The sequence below is a fragment of the Oratosquilla oratoria genome, chromosome 12, assembly GCF_046742065.1.
Source record: "Oratosquilla oratoria isolate Oo_2021 chromosome 12, ASM4674206v1, whole genome shotgun sequence".
Lineage (NCBI taxonomy): Eukaryota > Metazoa > Arthropoda > Malacostraca > Stomatopoda > Squillidae > Oratosquilla > Oratosquilla oratoria.
Window position 1 is genome coordinate 56,710,270 of NC_134788.1, and position 23,247 is coordinate 56,733,516.

General features: G+C 39.2%; 1 protein-coding gene across 2 annotated transcripts in view; it reads left to right on the top strand.

Annotated features, from left to right (window-relative positions):
* Window positions 1–23,247, top strand: part of LOC143031826 (pH-sensitive chloride channel 2-like) — a 56,973-nt gene that overhangs the window by 22,871 nt on the left and 10,855 nt on the right. The window contains exons 6-11 of one of the 2 annotated variants that reach the window (XR_012967041.1): window positions 1,400–1,482; window positions 2,118–2,324; window positions 10,783–10,941; window positions 11,384–11,549; window positions 17,588–17,704; window positions 22,249–22,385. Coding sequence is in view for 1 of the 2 variants with exons in the window: in XM_076196155.1 (XP_076052270.1) it covers window positions 1,400–1,482; window positions 2,118–2,324; window positions 10,783–10,941; window positions 11,384–11,549; window positions 22,249–22,435 (802 nt within the window). In the remaining variant the exon portion in view is untranslated. Of the gene's footprint in view, window positions 1–1,399; window positions 1,483–2,117; window positions 2,325–10,782; window positions 10,942–11,383; window positions 11,550–17,587; window positions 17,705–22,248; window positions 22,436–23,247 lie in introns of those variants that run through there. The other variant, XM_076196155.1, reaches the window with a different exon arrangement.

The following is a 23,247-nucleotide window of genomic DNA, read 5'->3' on the forward strand; positions in this document are numbered from 1 at the left end:
CGGACAAAAAAAGAAGAAGAAAAAAAAGTGATATGCAAAATTTATTTAATTTACATGATATAAAAAAAAATCATATTTGGGTATGAACACAGTGCGAGCGAGGGATTTACAGAAAGCCAATGCTCGCGTTTTCTTGAATTTATACCACGACCACACAATGGGTGCAAAGGACGGGTGCTGATGTGTGTCTGTATAAGCCTATTCCATCCCTATTTGCCTGGCTTCACACAATCCTTCGAGTTCTATATTTGTGTGTGAAGGCTTATAAACTGTCAATCATTACCAATTTATACTAATGAGAGAACATAAATGCTTATGCAAGGATACTACTTCGTAGCGTCATTTTGTTTACACGCCCTCTAATCTTTGAGGGGAAAAGACCTCAATCTTGTACTCCGCCGTCCGTGCAGCATGGCCCCTTATAAACTAGGGCATTCATAAGGTACAGACAATTTATATCGAATCTTATTTTCTCATTTAAGATAACCCACTATTTGGCTGAATCCAACATCAATGGTCATCCCATTTAGGATGACCAGCAATATGGCTTTTGCTAGAACGTAGCTTGTGGTGCCATTATTTCTGTCCCCTTTTTGTCAGTGACACGTCGTGGAACATGACAGTGTTGTTGATGAAAAGTTTATATATTAAAGACCGTTTTTATCACTGAACTTTATTCAAAATATCATGAAGAATCTCAGTAACCTTGAATTATTCAATTTTGCAGTGCCATGATGAGTAAAGTTTTGGAATGGGGTTCTTTTTCAAAGGCCATATGACTTGTGAGTTGATAGCTTGAGACTGTCTTGGAGCAAGACAGACTCCTTAGATGCTGTGATTGGTTATTTTCAATGTGAGAAGAATATAATTGGCTGATAAAGAGCATATTTATGTTTATTTCTACAAATGCATGGACCAGGAGGCAGTGAAGTGTAGTGGGGTCCCTATATATTCGTACTATATACATACAAATCAAATAATGAAAATTTTCTGGAAGAAAATTGAATTCTTATAGTGAACAGATATTCAAATGATAAATTGTGAATCAACTATGCACATGAGTAGGCTACCCAGTAAATGGTAGGAAGCATCCAGAACTGACTCAGTTGCCATATATGATATTGTATTCATTTTGTGCTATAGGCTGTGAACTTAGCTCATGAAATATTTTTATTTTATTATAAACATAATGACTTTCATAAGATTTTTGGCTAAGATTATAACCATGGATGAAAAATTACTCACGCGATGACAATCAATTAACAAACTGGGCTGAGAATGGAATATGTTTGTATATATGGATCCCAGTTTATATAATTTTCTCCCACATATTGTTTGAATGTGGAAGTTGTGTGTTCATGATTGCACAGCTTGTGTTGCACACACTATCCTATTGCAGGTTGCAGGCCACGCTCTACTGCCCCATGGAACTTTCAAAATTTCCCTTTGACAAGCAAACATGTGACATCAGCATTGAAAGCTGTGAGTTACACTATGGATATATGTAGTGACCTTAATATCACTCTCTCTCTCTCTCTCTCTCTCTCTCTCTCTCTCTCTCTCTCTGTATGTTCTTCCCAACTATTTATATGTCAATTAATCTTGATGTATCAGATTATCATGGCCATGTGTGTTAGCTTTAGTTATGTCTCTTGGTACTCACAAAGTAGTTAATAAATATTTTGGAGCTCTAGGAACTGGGGTCTTAGGCAAAAAGGAAAAAAGAACTATTTGAGGTTGAAGCAGTTCCCACATTAGACCGCCTCATCCCAGCCTGACATTCTACCTTTTCATGTCTCCCCTTCATGTCCACCAGTTCTCAAGTCTTTTTACCCAGCAAACCTCAGTCCATACCATTAATTAGTTCAAATCTTTTGGTTGCTTGTCATGTTCAAGTCTCGTGAATTTCAGGAGAATGAAGTAGAATATTTCATAGATGTAAAGGAATGACATTACAGTACAGGTATTGAAATATACAACACGATTCCAGTAGCATTCCTCTAGGTATTCTTTGCTGACACAAGAGCTCCTTAAATCTTTTAGGGACTTCAACAAGTGCATCAAAATAGTAGTATAGAGACTAAAGGCATACTTGTTGCCTTCCTTACTTCCCACAGGGAGGTACAGCACTGATGAAATGACACTGCAGTGGTGCAAGGAAGAAGTGGAGGAGGATGGGAAGTTGAGACACCCTGAGAGGGAGAGACACTGCAAGAAAGCTCTGGTGGTGGTTCATGGCCCCACATCTGAATTTGATCTCACTTCATATGCAGGAACAGCCAAGCAGGTTCTTCACCCACCCAGGAATTTGTACTCTGAGCATGGTAGGAGAAAAAGAATTATGAAAATAGTATTTTCTGTAGCCATAAAGTATATTTTTGCTTCGAGTCACACTATTCATCATGTCAGTCTTCTGGATTGTTACTGTTCTGTAAAAACTTCTTACTTCTTTGAATTATGATAGTTTTTGCTATGGCTGGCAATGCTTCTTAGGCCCCCTCATAGATCTCTAAAGGAAGAAACTTTGGACTGTTGTCTGTGTTGTATTATTGTGAAATTGTTTCTATGTCTCTGGGTGAAAGTAGTAAGAGGAGGGTAGCAGATACCAATTAGCAGCTTTTCTTATATGAAAACATAAAAGAAATATAGTTGAAATTGATAGAGATGTCTTGGGTTCAGCAAGTATCATTGTTATAAATGTCTGTCCCAATAGTCTTTTTTGGATGGTATGTGCTTAGGAAAAGTGCTGGTAGAGTGACCTTCCTTGAATCCATGTTGGTTGAGGGAGGTGGGAATTTCTGATTAGATTCTTGCTGCCATCGGCCTTTTCATTAGTTTGGATATTGTGAAAAGTGGTGATATTGGTCTGTATGATGCAAGTTTTTTGGGGGTTTGGGTTAAAGATTGGGATTATGTAAGCTCTTTTTCAGGTGTTTAGGATTTTGTTATATAACCATGTGTAGATGAAGATATCAGTTGAGGCTCATATGGTTGGTTGACCAAGGTGTTTGAGATTTGTCTAGGTCTTTTTTTATGGCCCCTTTTTTATCTTTACTACTGAAAAGGAGGGCTTTACTGTCAGATTATATATATATATATATATATATATATATATATATATATATGTATATATATATATATATATATATATATATATATATATATATATATATATATAAGATTGAAGGTGGAGGAAGCAGACGAGTAGTAATGGGAGAATTTTAATTATTTAACATTTGGACCCGCAGGGTCTTGATCACAAAGCTAACAACTCATACATAACAGGGGATTTTATACATAGACGGGTCATCTCATAGGATGCCTCGGAGAGCTTGTTATTTCATTTGTGTATTCTTTTATTATTGATAAGCTTGTGGCTTTTGCTAGACATATAAAGCCTTCTCCATGGTTAATGTTGTTATTAGTGTCAGTGTATGCTGCTTCAATTGTCTTCCTCAGTTTCTTAGATGATCCTTTATTTAATATGTGGGCTGAAATGTTAAAGCATTAAAAATCTCCCATTACTCCTTGTCTGCTTCCTCCACCTTCAGTCTTATTTGTCATAATATATATATATATATATATATATATATATATATATATGTATATATATATATATATATCCTATTTTCTGGTGTTGTGCACTTGAAACTAGTTTTGGAGATATGTTTGTTGAAGATATCTCACTACTGTTCTTGGTGATGACATTTTACCCTGAGTTACACCAACTGCTTCAAGGGTGGAGGGGACTTATGTAGTTTTGAGTTTTTGAGGATCTTTACAGCTCTCTACATTTTGTCATTTTATCTACTGTAGTTCTTTCCATCTATTTTGTTGGTTATTTTTTCCAGTTCTTTTTCTGTTTGTTATTAATTCGATTTGTGACATTTCTATTAAACTATTTTAGATATGCTTTTTCTTGTTTTCTTAAGTTGTTTTTATCTATTTTTTCCCTTTAAGTAGGCTACCTCCTGTGTGCAGTTGGGATTAAATTTTTTGTAATCTCTGAGAATGTGCCTTTTACAGTATATACCATCTGGATGATAGTTACTATTTTGTTTACTGCTATATCCAGAGGTAGGAATTGGTCTGTTTCAAACTATTGAAACCCTTTCTCTATATTTTCTGAGTACTCTTGATTGTTTTTTGGTAGTTTATAAATGTTCTCTTAATTTCTTGTATTTTCTTTTCCAGCTCTATGATAATATTTATTGGTAAGTCATTAGATGAAAAGCTTTGTATGTTTTCCCACATTTGTGTTTGTCAGGAGGGTGAACACATTATTATGTCAGGGGATGATGGTTAACCCATTAAACTCCGATGACAAGATGTCTTGTCATTTGGTCAAATAAAACAAAAAATCATAAAACACCAAAATGTTTTATCAAACACCAGAAAAAAATATGACGTCTTTCCTCGCAGGAAGCGAGGACAGACGTCATATTTTTTTCTGGTGTTTGATCAAACATTTTGGTGTTTTATGATTTTTTGTTTTATTTGACCAAATGACAAGACATCTTGTCATCGGAGTTTAATGGGTTAATGATTGAGTTGGTGTCTTGGACTAGCATTTGTGTTTGTGTTGATATATCAAACCTCGGTCGCGGTTTGGTCAGTTCCTTCAATCCAGTAGCTAGGGTGAGGTGCAAAAACTATTCAATTTACATGATATAGAAATATAACTTTTAACTTACATTAAATTAGAGTGTATGAACAGGGCATGAGCATGGTAATCAGAGCATTGGAGTCGGAGATGCCACTGCCTACAAGTGCCAATTTGTTACATTTATAAGCCTAATCTATCTCTATTAGGTTTTGCACAATCCATCCACTTCTCTATTTTTGTGTGAAGAAGGCTCACAATTCATCAACAGATATTTATCTAACAAAATAGTAAAAACAGCTAATTTGTATGATGACTACTTCTTCAGTCTTGTCGGCTTTTGCCATTGTGATTCTTCATTGTTATGGTAACTTATAACCTTAGCCACAAAATGTACTAGTTGTGTACTACTCCACTGCTGGCTTGTAAGACCCTTGTAACTGGAAGACTTATATAAGGTATAGCCAAATTCAAGTTTAAATCTTATTATCTGATTTAAGATAACCTACTAATTGGTTGAATTTAATATCAATAGGCATTTTCATTAAGGATGGCGAGCAAATATGGCTTTTGCTAGGATGTGGCTTAATGCACCATACTTGCATCTCTTTGTGTTATTGTGACACATAATGACACATCATAAAACTTGACACATGACACGTCACGGAATATGACAGTTGGAGAGGTTGTTAAGTGAGGTTGTTGTTGTAGTTATCTTTAGGTTGGGGAGTTGTTAAAATATTTTGTGTCCTCTTTCATCTGCTGTTTGAACTTCAATATCTCAAAGTGCAGCGTGTTAAACATAAGGCTACACAACCCTGAAAATAGATATAGCTTAGATAACATTTTATCTTTTTTATTTTTTTATTTTTTTTAAGAAAACTGAGTACAAGAGAGACATGGGAGTTCTAGTGAGCCCTGATCTTAAATCCAGGAAACAGTGCATTAGCACCAGAAATAAAGCTAACAGAGCATTAAGTTTCATTGCAAGGATGGTTACAAATAAAAGTTCAGAGGTAATTATCAAATTCTATCTAGCATTAGTGAGACCCATCCTTGACTATGCGGTACAGTTTTGGTCTCAGTCTTATAGAATGTACATCAACTCACTAGAATCAGAACAGAGGAGAATGACCAAAATGATATATGGGCTCTATTAGATGCGGGGTGATCTAATAGAGGTGTTGAAGTGGATCAAGGGCAAGACTTGCAGTAATGGATTTAAACTGGACAAATTTAGATTTTAGAAGGAAATAGGCAAGAACTAGTTTACTAATAGGGTGGTCAACAAATGGAATAGACTTAGTAACCATGTAGTGAGTGCTGAAACTATCAGTTGTTTTAAGAAATGGTTAGTCAACTTTATGGATGTGGATGACAGATGGTGAGGGATACGGAGCTGCCTAGTGTAGGCCTCATGGTCTCTTGCAGTCTCCTTCATTTTTTTGTTCCTATGTAAACCAGATTGGATGATGTATGTTCAGATCACTTGCCAGTAGGTGGTTTGGGAAAGAGTTGAGTGGTTGGAGTTGAGGGATGAAAGCATGTGTGGTTGATGTAGTTAGTGGGATGTGTATGCTTGTGATAGTGTATGTTGTTTTCTTGATTTGTATTTGGATTGTCATTATTTGAGTGATGGTGTCTGTGATTGTATATCTAGTATCTCTCTCTCTATCTCTTTCTCTTTTTGATGGGTATGCTGTTGTGTACTAGCATTATGAGTCCCTCTTTGTGTTTTGTGTTGTCTTCTTCTAGTGTTGTGTAATACTTGAATGAGGGTATTGTTATTTGTGATGTCAATTTTGTTTCTTGTGCAAGTGCTATATGTATGTTGTGCTTATGTAGGAAGTGGAACAACTCTGAGAGTTTGTTAGTGAGTCCATTTATATTTATCTGCAGTGTAATTAGTGAGTGATTTTGTGTTGATTTGTTTGTGGATGTGAGTGTTGTCATGTATTGGTTACACTTCCTGTTATTTGTGTATGGTTTGTGTTTGTAAATGTTGTACATGTTAAGTGGAACCAGTAGTGACACCTGTTGCATTTTATTAATTAATGTGTGTGCATAGTTCATGAGCATTTGGGGCAAGTGTAAGGGCCTGGGTTGGTTTCTGAGTCAACAGACAATAGAAAGAGAAATGGGAGGCCAATATCATTGTACTGACCTTCTTATGTGAAAGAAAATAATAGAAATATGATACAGGAAAATAGTTTGGCATTCTGTGGGAAAGTGTAAAAAGTGACTCTTTGCCCCAGTCTGGAGACTCCTTTAAACCTAAACTGTCCCTCTGTTCTGCTTAATTCTCTTTACTCTATGTTTTACTCCTTCTACAACTACTCACTTCACTTTCTGCCAATCTTCAGAGTGGAAGATGCCTAGGCCGTCGGGTTCGATTGTCAGGTTTTCACTATAAGCAGCCACACTGGGAAGACCCTCAAAGGGGCAGGTCCATCAGGGCCTGGAAATACCCACCAACATAGTGCTATCTCGGGGTTAGGCAGCCTTCCCCTCGTGGCAGCACATTTATGAGGTGTGCGGGGCCTAGCTCCCACACGACAATGACAAATGCCAATGTCAGTCTTTCTGTGTGTGCACAGGGATGCAGAGGTGGTGCAGGCCTGGAAATCATGGCCTACTTCGAGTGGGATCCTGAAACATCCTGAGCCTTTTGGATGACAATGGACTGCCACTGTTTTTAGCAGAGCTGGAAAAGTTGGGAGTCGCTGTCACTATGCTCTCTGAGGTCTGGAGGCTGGGTGAAGGCTCGACTAGTTGTGGGGGATCACACCTACTTCTGGTCGGATCGTCGTGATGGGATCCGCCAGGAGGGCGTGGTGATGGCAATCACGGATAAGTACCGCTTCGCCATGGTGCAGGTTACTTCAGTTGATGAGCGCATCATGATGACGAGGTTGAGTCACCCCCTTGGGTTCATTTTTCTCATTGCTGTATACGCTCTTATAGAGGTGTATACTCCTGAGAAGAAGACATTCTATGCCAAGCTCAACTCTGTCATGGACCTTTGTCCTCAGTGGGATGTTCTAACTCTTGTGGGCAACTTCAATGCAGTAACAGGAGTGGAGAGTGGAGGATACGAGGAAAGCGTAGGTCCCCATGGCTCTGGAGTCAGGAGTACCAACAGTTCACTTTTGGACTTTGCAAGATTTAAGAGACTGAGAGTCACGGGATCTTGGATCCAGAGACCAGACGTACACTGCTGGACTTGGATTACCGATACTGGTGATATATTCGAGAAGATTGATCATATCTTGGTTGGAGGATACTAAGGAACTGGAGGGTATACCGGAGTGCTGTGTTCTTTGCTACCGACCACAGACTTGACATTGCTACCCTGGGCATATGCTTAAAGTTCCGGAGAATCATGGGAGGTGGGGGTGGCCATCCAGGCCTGTACCTCAAGAAGCTTCAGGATGGAGAGACAGCCAGCGAGTATGCAAGGGCAATATTGAATTGGTTTTGGATACCATAGAATCCAAGACTCTCACTGCTGCCAAGCAGTGTGTTGGAGAGCGCCCGCGGACGGGGAGAGGGATTGTCTTGCGAGAGACACTGAACCTGATAGAGAAGGGCCATGCTGCCAGACTGGCATAGGTCTCTGAACTGCAGGATATGAGCCTCCCTCCAGTGGGACAAGGAGAGTTATGTAAGAGATACCATTGAGGAGGTCTAAGGGAACCTAGCCACAGGTGACCTTGGGCCTGCCTACCAGGGTCTGAGAAAGCTTCGTTCTAAGTCCACTTCCCAGGTTTGCTCGATCCGGGTGGCAGATGGGACTATCGTGACAGACACAGCGGGGCGTAGAGCTTGTTGGACTGAGTACTTTGAACTGTTGTACATGGCAGAACCCCTGCGGGGTATCTTCCTGCTGCGGATGCACAACTTCTGGTGCCCTACCTTCCCATCTGCTGGCCCCCCTCCTCCCTCGAGGAGGTGAGGGGGGTGGTGGCTGGCTTGAGAGGTGTTATCGCGGGGCTGTTCAAAGCTGGGAGCGAGGCCATGATCCGCAGGTTGCATTATGTAGTTACTGTAGTCTGGCAGTCTGGTACCATTCTTCCTAACTGGAAATGTGGCTTGGTCACCCATATCTGGAAAAGGAAAGGGAATTAGGTGTATTACAATAACTACCGTGGGGTTACACTGGTCAGCGTGCTGTGCAAGGTGCTCGCCAACCTACTGCTGTCACGTTGTCAGGACTACCTATTGAAGACTCAGAGACCTGAGCAGTTCACGTTCAAGAAGTCTTCCACTGATCGGGCACTGGAGCTACAGGTCCTCGTGGAATGCCGACGGGAGTTTCAGCGTGAATTGCTTGCAGCTTACGATGATTTCAAGAAGGCATGTTGTTGCCACTATTGGCTCATACTTATTGATATAGCGACTCACTTCCTTTAGTTGGAAAGCCCAGTTCCCTCCATTCAATCAACTTTGTCAAGTTCTAGGGTGCCTGTTCCACTTAGTGTTGGTTTTCTTCATTGATAGTCTTTTACCTCTCACTTCACTAAATGTTCCTGTGAAAGAATTGAAATCCATATTTTTCTATATTTTTCTTCTGTTCAGTCCTATTAAGAATACACAATGCACTCTCTGAGGTTTTTCTAAGGAATACCCCTAGAGCACATACAGTATACAAAATCATACGTTAGCTTTCCTTAGTCCAATGATCTTTAAGTTTATATTTAAGATCCTCTCCAAATGGCGTAATCTTACATTTGTGAACCAATTAGAATTTTCTCCTCCACTCTTTCACCAATCAAATTCTTTGTTTCAAGCCTTTACAGCAATATTGTTTACTTGGAATAATCTCGAGTCTCTGTATAATTCTCACTATGGTTACAAAGGGGTGTCATTTCAGCAATATGTAAATATATATATTTGAGCTCCCGAGCCCAGCTATTACATTACCTACACAAAGTGGACCAAGGCAGCTCACTTGGGCTGTTATTTACAAACAACCTACCTATAAGATGCAACAATCCATCTCCTACCCCTCTTTCTACCCTCTTTTCTACCAGCCCCTTACAGGTGTTCGATTCTGTGCACTGAAAGACACTATGGGAACTCTTGAGATTATGTGGGGTTCCCACCGGGATTACGGATCTTATTGCAGGGCTGTATTCAGATAGTGAGAGTGCTGTCAAGTGTTGTGGGGGGGGGGATGTCGGACTTCTTCCCAGTCTCCTCGGGGGTCAGGGAGGGTTGTGTCATTGCCCCGACATTTTCAATACTAGCATAGGCAGGATTATATTTCACGACAAGTCTGGGCCATCGTGTCTCGAGATCTCCTGGATCAAGAGCAAGATCCAGGCACTTGGCGGCCTGTTGGACGGCACAGTCAAATCTGTGTATATTTATATACCTTGGTAATTAGATTCTTAGCATTAGAGATTCAGCCAGAGAGGTACATCGTCACCTTTGGCTGGCCTACGATGCTATGAATTCTCTTGAGAGTGTTTGGTGTTGTCGGTATCTGAGTAAGACTAAATTTTAGGTCATCAATACCCTACTGATCCATATCTTATTGTATGGCAGTGAGACATGGACACTGAATGGTGATCTGAGGGGGTGGCTGAAGAATGCCTTTGGTACTAAGTCATTATGCAGAATCATTGGATATCGCTGGTATGACCGTGTGTCTAACCAGCAACTACTCTGTGAGGCTGATATGGGAACAGTTACCTGCCAGATATTAGAACACCAACTCTGACTATACAGGCATGTGGCCCACCTCCATGAGGTTGACCCTGTCCATGGGTTGGTCTTGACTGAGATTAACTGTGACTGGAGGAGACCCAGCTATTGGCCACGGAACTCGTGGTTGAGGCAAGCTGATCGAGCATGCCGGAAGTTGTTTGGGGTGGGAGGGGTGACTCCTTAGAGATGGGTTAGTAAAGACTATGAGCATTGAAGACGAAAGGTCAATGAGGTAATACTCTGCTGTGACGTCTACTTCCACTGACTGGTTGATATATGTATTGTTATAAGGTTACATTTTTTTTTTTTTTAAGAATATTCAAATTAACCAATGCTTACAAGTCATGTCTTCTCACTGGTTGGTTGAAATCAAACTGCTTGTTCTAGTAGTAGACAGTGGTTGATAGCAATCTGTGATTTCAATAAGAGCATAACTCTCTGCTCTACTTTTTGTGTGTATGCTTCAGGGCAACATCTGTATAGCCGACTGGGGATCCAGTTCTGTCTGCAGCGGGCAGGTGGTCACTATGTGCTTGACTACTACCTACCAGGGCTTCTCTTAGTCACCGTTTCTTGGGTGTCCTTCTGGCTTGATCCAGCTGCAGCACCAGCCAGGATTACATTAGGTTAGTGAGTGTAGTGCCTTCAAGGGAAATGTGGAGGGGAAGAGTTTATGGAATTTTGTAGCCATTTCTTAACCCTGAGTGCCTTTGTAAATGTTTTTTCTGACTAATATAAACAATTCTGTTTAGTTGTGTGGAAGACTCTCGTTGAAGAGGTTCTTGACAACACCATGCAATTATGTTCAATTTAGGGGTTTGAACCTGGACTAAAGGCGGTCAGGATTGTAATCATTAAAATACTCCAACCTACCCACCAATATAAAGATGTCAATTCTTAGGTAAAGTTGAAGCTTAAGAAAAACCTATAAACCTTACCATTTCTTGAGAGCTTTCAGCTTCCACAAATGCAAACCTTAATATATTAGACCTTGATGGTCACACCACACATGTCTCACCCCACCTGCATTCTACCTTATGTCCACCATCCCTTCCCGTCTCCCAACAGGCACCAGCACGCTCCTGACATTTGTGACAATGACCAGCAATGCCAAGGGGGCACTGCCAAAGGTCCCCTATGTGAAAGTGCTTGACTGGTGGTTCCTCGCTGGCATCCTCTTCATCTTCTGCTCACTGATTGAATATGCCTTTGTCAATACCATTCATAGACGAAAGTAAGTCCAAAGACAGTCAAAGAATAGGGAAGAGAGGCTTGGCTTTCTCAAGGGGTACAACAGTGTTTTCAAACTTTTCAGTCATGATCCTGTATATAATATTGTTCAGCCCTTGTAACTATAAACACACACACACACACACACACACACACACACACACACACACACACACACACACACACACACACACACACACTGGAACAAACTGGACAATGGAATAGTATGCGCAAAAACCATTCATGAGTTTAAAAACAAACTAGACACTGCAAGATACAAAGGCGGGACATCACGAGCATAGCTCCCCTTCCCGCAAAATACAACTAGGTAAATACAACTAGGTAAATACACACACACACACACACACACACACACACACACACACACACACACACACACACACACACACACACACACACACACACACTTTCAACGAACGGACGGCTTGAAGAACGTTCTGAAGAAAAGTGCCGATTGTGGATCCCAACTCAAAGAGAAGTACCTTTTTGTATTTGCAGGGTGGGGGGAAATTGCTCGTGGGGCAGTAGGTAAGTAGGAAAAGAGGAGAAGGGGAGGGATTGCTGGGGAAATGGAAGGAAATGAGGAAGTGGAGGACTTGGCCCAAGCAGACAAGCGTAAGGTCAACATGAAACGACCACCGGACCAGCTCAGTGATGACGAAATGGCTAATAAAAATGTAAAGATTAGAAGTATAGAGAGGAGCAATACAGTAGAAAGTGACGAGAATATGTTCCAGGGATTTAAAGAGGGTGGGGGGGACACAACCCCCACCCCCCCACCCCACCCCCGACTGATAAGACTAGAGGAGAGAGTTGATAAGGTGATCGAGGACTTGGAACGTAAGTTAGGTAATGTTGACAGTATGATACGAAGAATTGAAAAATTGGAAGAACTAGAGAGGGCGAACAAAAACTTAACTAAGGAAATTGAAGAATTAAAACAACAGTTAAAAGAAGTAAAAGATGAGAATAAAGTCTTAAAGGAGAATAATATGGAGAACAAGGAGGGTTGGAAAAAAATTCATGAAAATAGCAAGGTTGCATTCACTGACATAATCAGACAGCAAATGAATGAACAAACTGAAAACTCAGTTATTAAAGTGATGAGACAGAAGGAGAATATAGTAAGAGACTTAGCAGACAAAAAGAAATGTATAATTATATTAGGAATGGAAGAGAAACATAACCCAGATAGAACCACAAGAATCAAAGAGGAAAATGAAAAAGTAAGAAATTTACTATAATTAGTTCAGGAAGATGAACCAGAAATAATGAAACAAATCGAAGAGAAATTCAGGCTAGGGAAATATAGTACAGACAAGACCAGACCAATCAAGATTAAATTCAGGTCACAAACTACGGCTGAGAATATCTTATCCAAAACAGGGAAACTAGCAACAAGTGAACAATATAAAAAGGTATGGATAAAAAGGGAAATGAATAAAGAGGAAAGAGAGGAAGAAAAACAGAAAAGACTTGAAGCAAAGGAAAAAAAACGAGATAAGAACGGAGTCAGAAAAAGAGAGATTCTATTGGAGAATAGTGAATATGAAACTGAAGAAAGTCGACATACAAGAGAAAAACAAAAGGGAAACAGAGAACACAATGGAAGTGACAGAAAACTAAGAGTGTCTTACACAAATATAGATGGATTAATAACAGGATTGAATGAACTGAATGATTATTTGAAAGAAAAAGAACCAGACATAATGGGAATTGTAGAAACAAAATTAAAAGGTCCACTACCACCCAACAGTGTAGGACATGATGCATATAATTATTGGATTAGAAACAGAGTGAAAAAGGAAGGGGGTGGAGTTATGTTCCTGACTAAGAAGGATATAAACGTGAAGGGTGTCACATATGGAAAGAATACAGTAGAAATGATAATGATGGAAGTAGAAGACAGAGATAAGAAGAACAGAAAGTTTGTGATAAATTATGTGCCCCCAAAAACAGCCTCATGGGAAGAGAGTGAACATAAAAGTATGTTAGAGGACACAAAGATAACATTAAACAAGATAATGGAAGAGGGAGGAAAAATAGTTATGATGGGCGACTTTAATTGCAAAGAAATCTGCTGGGAAGAAATGACAGTAAAGGGTGGAGACGGCTCATGGGGAAACGCTCTACTCGAGATGGTTACTGACCATACAATGACACAATGGATACAGGAGAACACTAGGTATAGAAATGAAGAGCCATCGAAACTAGACCTAGTAATTACATCCGAACCTAGAATAGTGGACAAAATTGAATATAAAACACCAATAAGTAAAAGTGACCACGTATTGATTGAACTGGAACTTAATGAAGAAATATATATGAAAAGAAATGAACAATACAGAAAAGGAAGAATGATGTATGAAAAAACAAACTTTGATAAAATAAGAGAATTCTTTCAACAAGAAAACTGGGAAGAAATATACAAAGAAGAAACAACAGTAGAAGAGAAATGGAATATTTTGACAAAAATTTACAAAAAAGGAGTGGAAAAGTATGTCCCAAGACAAAAACAAGAAAAAGAATATGTAAAATGCTGGTACAACAAAAGCTGTAGGGAGTTAAAAGACAAAAGAGACAAAGCCTGGACCAGATGGAAAAAAGACAGAAGACCTGAAAAATGGAATATATATACCTGCTATAGAAATGAATATGTACAAATGTGCAGAGAAGAAAAGAGAAAATATGAAAAAGATATCATAGAAAAGTGTAAAGATCAACCGAAACTATTCTACAGATTTGTAAACAATAAACTGAAAAACAAACAAGACTTGGAGAAATTAAGACAGGAGGGAGTTGAATACACTGAGGAAATGGAAATGGCGGAAATTATGAACAAACATTTTAAATCAGTGTTTACAAGGGAGAACATACAACCTGAAGAGAACGAATGGAAAGAGAAAGTCCCCCCTATGGAAGAAATAGAAGTAACAAAGAATGAAATATTAACACACTTGAGTAATCTTGATGTCAGAAAATCGCATGGACCAGATGAAATAGCAAACTGGATACTAAAAGAATGCAGGAATGAACTGGCAGACAAAATACATAGCATACTAAATAGTTCCTTGAAAGAAGGAAAAGTTCCAGAAGATTGGAAAAAAGCAAACATAGTACCTATATACAAAGGAGGAAATAAAGAAGAACCTACCAACTATAGACCAGTCTCTCTAACAAGTACAATAGCAAAACTTTGTGAAAGAATTATCAAAAGTAGATGGGTAAAATATTTAGAAAAAAAACAAAGTGTTAAATCCAAGGCAATTTGGATTCAGACAAGGACGATCATGCGTCACCAATTTAATATGTTTCTATTCAAGACTAATAGATATAATACAGGAAAGAGATGGATGGGCGGACTGTGCATTTTTAGATCTAAAGAAAGCTTTTGACAAAGTACCACATAAGAAGTTGCTTAAGAAATTAGAAACTGAAGGAGGAATACAGGGCAAGCTACTAAATTGGATGGAGGACTTTTTGCAAGAAAGAAAAATGAGAGTAGTGATAAGAAACCAGCACTCAAAATGGGATGAAGTAATAAGCGGTGTTCCGCAGGGAACAGTTCTGGCCCCAATAATGTTTGCTATATATATTAATGATATGGATGAAGGAATAGAAAGCTATATGAGCTTCTTTGCAGATGATGCAAAACTACTGAAAAGAGTGAAAACTGAAGAGGATTGTGAATCACTACAGAGAGATCTAAATAAAGTACAAGAATGGAGTAGGAAATGGGAGATGGAGTTCAATATTATGAAGTGTAGTATAATGGAATTTGGAAAAAGCAAAAACAGAATAACAGGAGCATATAAATTGGGAGAAGAAGGAATAAAAAAAGTAGAAAATGAGAAGGACCTGGGAGTCATTGTTATGAATAATATGTCACCTGAGAAACATATAAATAAGATTTTCGGAGAGACTTATAATCTAATAAGAACGATCAAAGTTGCATTTACATACCTGGATGAAGAAATAGTGAAGAAAATCCTAATCACCCTGATAAGACCAAGATTGGAATATGCAGCAACGATATGGTCACCAAGTACAAAAAAATGTATAAAAAAACTTGAAAGAATACAAAGAGCAATTACAAAACTGGCACCAACACTCTCAAAACTATCATATGAAGAGAGACTAGAAAAACTTGAACTACAGACACTAGAGCAAAGAAGAGAGAGAGGAGATTTGATAGCTATTTACAGAATCATGAAAGGCATAGAAATTACTGATAGAGAGAATCTGATAAAATGGGATGACAGAAATACAAAAGGACACGGAAAGAAAATAAAAAAAGACAGCTATAGAAGAGATTTGAAAAAGAACAGCTTTCCTCACAGAGTAATAGACAGTTGGAACAAGTTAGATGAGAAAGTGGTGTGTGCAAAAACAATACATGAATTTAAAAATAGTTTAGATAAAATGAGATATGAAGACGGGACCCCACGAGCATAGCTCCCCTTCCCGTAAAATACAACTAGGTAAATACAACTAGGTAAATACACACACACACTCACACCCTTCCCGTAAAATACAACTAGGTAAATACAACTAGGTAAATACGCACACACTATAGCAAAGAAGAGAGAGAGGAGATTTGATAGCTATTTACAGAATCATGAAAGGCATAGAAATTACTGATAGAGAAAATCTGATAAAATGGGATGACAGAAATACAAGAGGACATGGAAAGAAAATAAAAAAAGACAGCTATAGAAAAGACCTGAAAAGGAACAGCTTTCCTCAGAGTAATTGACAGTTGGAACAAATTAGATGAGAAAGTGGTGTGTGCAAAAACAATACATGAATTTAAAAATAGTTTAGATAAAATGAGATACAAAAACGGGACACAATACCAAAGAAACGAGTGAACTTGTTGGTGTAGATAAGTCAACAGTGAGGTGCTGGGCTGCCAGGTGCCAGCTTGAAAACAGTGGTAAGCTGCTGTTACTCAATCCCTGCTCAGTACGCCCTAGAAAGATATCTTAGCATTGTATAAATGTTGTAAAGAGAGCTATAAAAAAAAACTTACATAGAAGCCAGAGTTTTAAAGGAGAGTAGTCCATAATGTTTGATGACTTGTGTGAGGACTGTATCTCGCCATGTACACCAGTCACAAGCCTGTTCCTAAAGCCCTTCTCAGTCGAGCTTAGAGGATTCTGCCTGTTGCTTTTGCTGATAAGCACCTTGCCTGGAACAATAACGACTGGTCGGACATCCTGTGGTCGGACGAGGCGACATTTACCGTCAGCTGTACCAGAGAGGCTTGTGACTATTGCAGGTGTGCAAACATATCCCATGACCCCCACTACATGGAAAACACCATTAAACACCCAGACTCATTGATGGCTTGGAGCTGCTTCTCTGGCAGGGGTCTAGGAAAGTTAGTAGTGGTCAATAAGAATGAAAAAAGTTTGTTAACAGAATTATCTGGAGCAACTGTGTGACCATCTACCAAAGTCTGTCAACTGCACAGGGGCCAAGGTGTTCCAACAGGGCGGTGCCCCTGTTCACACCACAAAATCTGTATCAATGGCTTAATGACTGCCAGGTACATTTTATAAAGGTCTGGCAGGGCAACAGTCCTTATTTAAACCCAAAAGAAAATGTCTGGTACCTCATCAAGTGCGACCTCCAGTGGAAGGACATCAGCTCTGTGCCCAAGCTGCAGGCAACCATCCAAGAATCCTGGGACAATCTGAACCTCCAGTACCTTGAAAACCTTGCCCTATCCCTGCCAAGAAAACTCCAGATTGTAAAGAATAAAAAAAAGGCCTCACTACTAAGTATTGAATGTAAGCTTTATGAATTAATTATCTTTATTTTAATTGACTATTTACATTTTTGTGTGGGCAGAGGGGACAGGCACTTCTTTTGCCAAGCACTGTCTATATGTGAGTGTGTTTGTCTGTGTATATTAAACCAAGAAACACACTTCCAGTCCTTGTTTAGTCTGAAAGGCAGGACAGATATTCCAGGCAGTAAATAAAATATAATAATGATGATAATTGTTGCCTCAAGTTTCAGAGTGGCTGGCAACTGTCTTCAAACCCTCCTTTAGATCAAGTGACACATTGCCCCCAGGTCTCTATATTGCAAGAGACCCACAGCTCCCAGGGATGTAGCAACAGCCACCAGGTTGGTCCATGTGTCACTTAAGGACAAAAGACTGGAGTAAGGCAGTGTAGAATGAGGTGTTCAGTGTCTTCTGTATTGTGATTAAATCTGGGACAATTTCATTCTGCCACCTGGCCTATTCTATGTTGGTACTGTTTTGAGGCTGGACGGTGGCCTGAATACAACTGTCCTCCCTGTTTGTCTGTTCTATTTTTTGCCAAGTGGTTGTGTAGACCTTGTCCCACTGTACTTGTTGATAGAGGGCCTTTCAGTTTTGTCTCCACAATTCCCATAATGTCAGGTTTCTCTATTTCCAGATAGTCATTTAGTTCATTAATTCCAGAGATCATACCATCGATATTTGTGTATGCCACTTTTAGTTTCATATTTTCCTCTCTTTTTTTGTTCAAGTTTCCATTCTTCTGATGTACCATTTTTTCAGTCTCAGGTCCAGTACTTCCCTCACTTCTACATTTATATCTGCTAAACCTGTTTTTAGCTCCCTTTGCTTTTCTCCAAAAAGTTGCACTCTTTTGTGAAGACCAATTGGAAACCTTCTTTCATTATTTCTGCCTGAGCTGAGGCCTCTTCAAAGACCTCACCATCTACTATTAACTCAGTGATTTCTTCCCTGTGTCTCAATTTACCATTTATAAACCTGTAAAACAGTTTTTGTTATCTCTGTAGGAGAGAGGCCAAACGCAGAGTATGTGATCCAATATATTTGACGTTTCGTCCAGTAGGGCTTCTTCAGAAATAACACAGTTGAGAAACATTTCACTCCTTATATAGCCTGAGCTTGCAGGGAGAAACAAACATAAAATGCTGTACACACAATTTGCACAAATTGCTTGTTACTTGGTTATCAAAATTGCCAATGGTTTATTTACTGCAATTTTTTTGCAATAAATAAACCATTGGCAATTTTAATAACCAAGTAACAAGCAATTTGTGCAAATTGTGTGTACACCATTTTATGTTTGTTTCTCCCCGCAAGCTCGGGCTATATAAGGAGTGAAATGTTTCTCAACTGTGTTATTTCTGAAGAAGCCCTACTGGGTGAAATGTCAAATATATTGGATCCCATACTCTGCGTTTGGCCTCTCTCCTACAGTGCTGTTGCAGTCGTTGCTACTTTTACTAATTTGGTTATCTTTACATTTTTCTACTACACCTCTTTCAGAATTGCTCTCTTCCTCCCTGCGAATTCTGGTATAGTCATTCCTAGCTTCTTTTGTTTTGTTGCTTCTTTTCTTTCCCTATTTCCCCCAAGCCACATCCTTGGCCTTTTTTGCAATCTCACACTTTTCGTTAAACCAGTCATGTTTTTGCTTCTATCCTAGGTTGTAAATGTCAAGAATTATTTCCCATTTCCTCCTGTGGTACCCATTAATTCCTCCCAGTTTGTTTCTTCAAAGAATTTTTCAACCCTAAGTGATCTGCTTTCTTAAAATTGAGTCTCCTTTGGGTCTATATCCTCATCCTCCAGCTGAAATTCAATTGTTGCAGGGTCACTTTTTCCTGTTGGGCAAAGGTAGTTCAAGGAGCCAATATCTGACTCTTTGGTTAGTAACAGATCCAATCTTGTGGGAGTGTCATCTTCTCTTACCTGGGTCACTTACTTTACCCACTGGGTCATTGTGTTCTCCATAGCTATTCTCAACGGTGTATTTCCCCAGGAATCTGCTTTGCTGCTTGCTTCCCATTCTTCCCAGTTGACATCATTACAATCAAAATCTCCAGTACGGATTATATTACTATTCTGTTCGATATTTTTCTTTAGGAAAAAGAGTTGTATCCTTTAATATTTCTTGATATTCACTTTTATCCTAAGCTCTTGTCTTAGGGGGAACATATGCCACCATGAAGTCACTTTTTTTTGTGTGTCCTTTAGTACTGATCTTTGGATGAATTGCTTCAGCCCTGACTGCCTTCACCCACATTTGCTTCTACCTTTATGTCACTTCTCGCCACCATCATTACTCCTCCTCCTTTACCCTTTTTATCTTCTCTGTCTCTTGTTATGAAGCAATGCTAACACAGAATTAACTTGGCCACAGACTCAAATTTCCCTAAAAACAATCACCACACCAAAGACAATGAACATCTCCTCTTATACTGTTTTGCTCTCCCTCTATTCAGACAGCAAGACAGTATAATTTCCTTAATAAATTGTAGCCCAACCTGGAGGCTGTTGCTGGTTACCTGATTGGTTGACAGGCAATTATATACAACTGATGGGTCCTGATTGATCCATAAAAATCTACTGGTCAAAGTTCTTCCCTTGGCTACAAAGAATTACTTGTTGTTAGCCAGAAAACACACACAGTATATCACTGCACTAAAGATATTAAGTGGGAGGTTTTAAGGAACCAAAAAAATGAGGAGGGAAACACAAATTTTGTTATTCCTTGACCTTATTTGTTTCATTGTCATATTCTCTATTCAGAGAACTTGACAACCTAGGATATTTTTAGCATTTTTTAGCACAAAAAGGTCTAAGTATGTAAACATGTTAAAGGGAGTTGACTGTGTTAAATAGGGAGTGTCACTGACAAGCTGGTACTGCCAGGAATTGAACCCAGGGTCTCCCACTGTCTAAGTAGGCATGCATACCAATTAGACCATGGTTGCCTCTAATGACCACTCACATATCTCCTTTCCCTGGCCTTTCACCAGTCTGGGAATGTGCACTGCTGCAGGATCCTACTCACTGCACCATGTTAGGCATGCATACCAATTAGACCATGGTTGCCTCTAATGACCACTCACATATCTCCTTTCCCTGGCCTTTCACCAGTCTGGGAATGTGCACTGCTGCAGGATCCTACTCACTGCACCATGTTAGGCATGCATACCAATTAGACCATGGTTGCCTCTAATGACCACCCACATATCTCCTTTCCCTGGCCTTTCACCAGTCTGGGAATGTGCACTGCTGCAGGATCCTACTCACTGCACCATGTTAGGCATGCATACCAATTAGACCATGGTTGCCTCTAATGACCACTCACATATCTCCTTTCCCTGGCCTTTCACCAGTCTGGGAATGTGCACTGCTGCAGGATCCTACTCACTGCACCATGTTAGGCATGCATACCAATTAGACCATGGTTGCTTCTAATGACCACTCACATATCTCCTTTCCCTGGCCTTTCACCAGTCTGGGAATGTGCACTGCTGCAGGATCCTACTCACTGCACCATGTTGGGTAGGGAGCATCACTGAAAAGCTGGGACCACTTGGGAAACAAACTCAGGATCTCCCACTGTCTGGGCAGATGTGCTTATTGATTACCATGGTCACTTCTAGTAACCACTTGCACACCTCCCTTCCCTGTGCCTCTGCCAGTTTGGGAATGTGCACTGCTGTGGAATCCTATTTGCTGTGCCATGTTGGATAGAGAGCATCACTAAAATGCTAGCACCATCTGGAAATTGGACCTGAGACCTCCCACTGTCCAGGAAGGCATGCTTATCAACCATACCACAATCACCTCTAGTAACCACTTGCACACCTCCCTTCCCTGGGCCTCCATCAATCTGGGAATGTGCAGCAATGTGGGATACTACTCACTGCACCATGTTGGATAGGGAGCATCACTGAAAACTGGCACCACTCAGGAATCAAACCTGGGACCTCCCACTGTCCGGGCAGGCATGCTGACTGATTACACCATGGTCATGTTGACTGATTACACCATGGTCACCCCTAGTGACTGCTCACACAGACTGTGAAAAACTTTTCCTAATATGAGTAAAATCATATAGCAATACCCAGAACAATGACATGCAAACAATTCACTGACAGAGTTTTTAATACTACAATACAGAATCTAATGGGAATTCTTGCCAGAATTTTTTGCTTTGCTCAAAACCAGACAGTTTTATTCTGCAAGGGGGTAAGATTGAGACAAAGCGGGATTGTAGTAAATGACATACTTATTCATTTAATTCATAATAATTTTTTTGTGGTCATCTCAAGATAAGGAAATACAGTGTAGATTACATTTTTCTGGGAAGATGATCTTGAAACAATTATCTATGAGATTACTAAATTTATATCAGATAGTTCTTGATAAGATTGCTAAGTTGAGCTAGAAGCAGGTTATGGAATTGTAAACATTGTTGTTTTGAATATCTGAGCTTCTGTTAAGAGAGGTGTTTCTAATGGAACATAGAAATAAAAAACTTTTAAACTTAGATTGACAGAAGCTATAAGATTATCTATTTATATACCAAGAGACTTTTTTCATCTTATAAGGGAAATAGCCAGCCAGGGCATGGTTCCATCCCCATCCATCCTACTCCCATTGATTACCTACTTTCCCTATTATCTTATACATTGATAAAATCATAAACTGTGCATCATTCTAATTGCAAAGCCTCTAGCTAGAGATATGTTTATAGTGGAGTTCTTTAAGGTTTTGTTCTTGGATTGCTTCTGTCTGCGATATTGTACTAATGGTATTAATCAGCGACTGAAATTTATTATGTTATATAAAGGTGTTGTTAGATTAAAAAAAATAGTGTATAACAGCTTTATTCTATAATCAATACTTGCAGAGACTTGTATGAGTTGAAGAAGGTTGATACTAGGAATATTCTCAAATCCACCATGAGCACACCTGCTTCCTCCTCCATTACCAGCAGTAACTCAACAGTTTCTACATGTTATCCTTCTTCCTCTTTTTCTTCACTACCAAACCTTAAATACACTTCTGGACATTTGCCCAAGGACTTCACAGAAATGGTAAAGACCAGCACTTAACTTTTTGTGTCTTCTTGGACAGATTATATAAAGTGTATTGTGAATTTTGATATAATTGAGTTTTGTTCCGCATGGTTTTATTATACTTCAGTCAATATCATGTGCAGTGCAGAGACAAGTTTTGTTGGGATTCCATTTGTTCACTACTTTATTTAGGAAACTATTTTTGTATATCTTTATTGGTCATTTTCCTATGCAGTTAGCAGTTGTACTCACCTGTATTCTTTTTTGACCATTGATATGATTAGTGGAACCATCAATGACCACCTGCACATGGTGGTTCCATGTGATGGATGTCAGAATAATTTTCTTTACTGCCTGTCTTTAAAGCCCTTCAGCCCCCCCTCACCTATATTAAGATGAATGACTCTTGATCTTTGGACTAGGCCCGAGATATATGTTCCCTCATTTTTTCATGTTAGGAGAAAGGTAAATTCAGTAATGAAAAAATTAGAATTAAAATTGTGGCTGGAGATAATGAAAATAGAATATACTGAATTTACCAAATTGTGTTTACCTATTTTGATATAAAGGAAATGAGTTACAATTATACAAAGGGATAGACTATAAAGGAGATGCAAACAGCAACATACCTAGTGGTCCTTACTTGTGAATTGAAAGGGGGTGTAAACAGTGGATATAGCTAAGAACCACTGGATTCCATATATATTTCTAGTCACTTTTCAAGTGTCAATTGTATTTGGAATTATAACTTGAACAGATTTTTTTTTCCCAAATATTCACAATGCAGTTAAAAAAAAAAGACAAATTGATTCCTTAGTGTTTGATCTCTG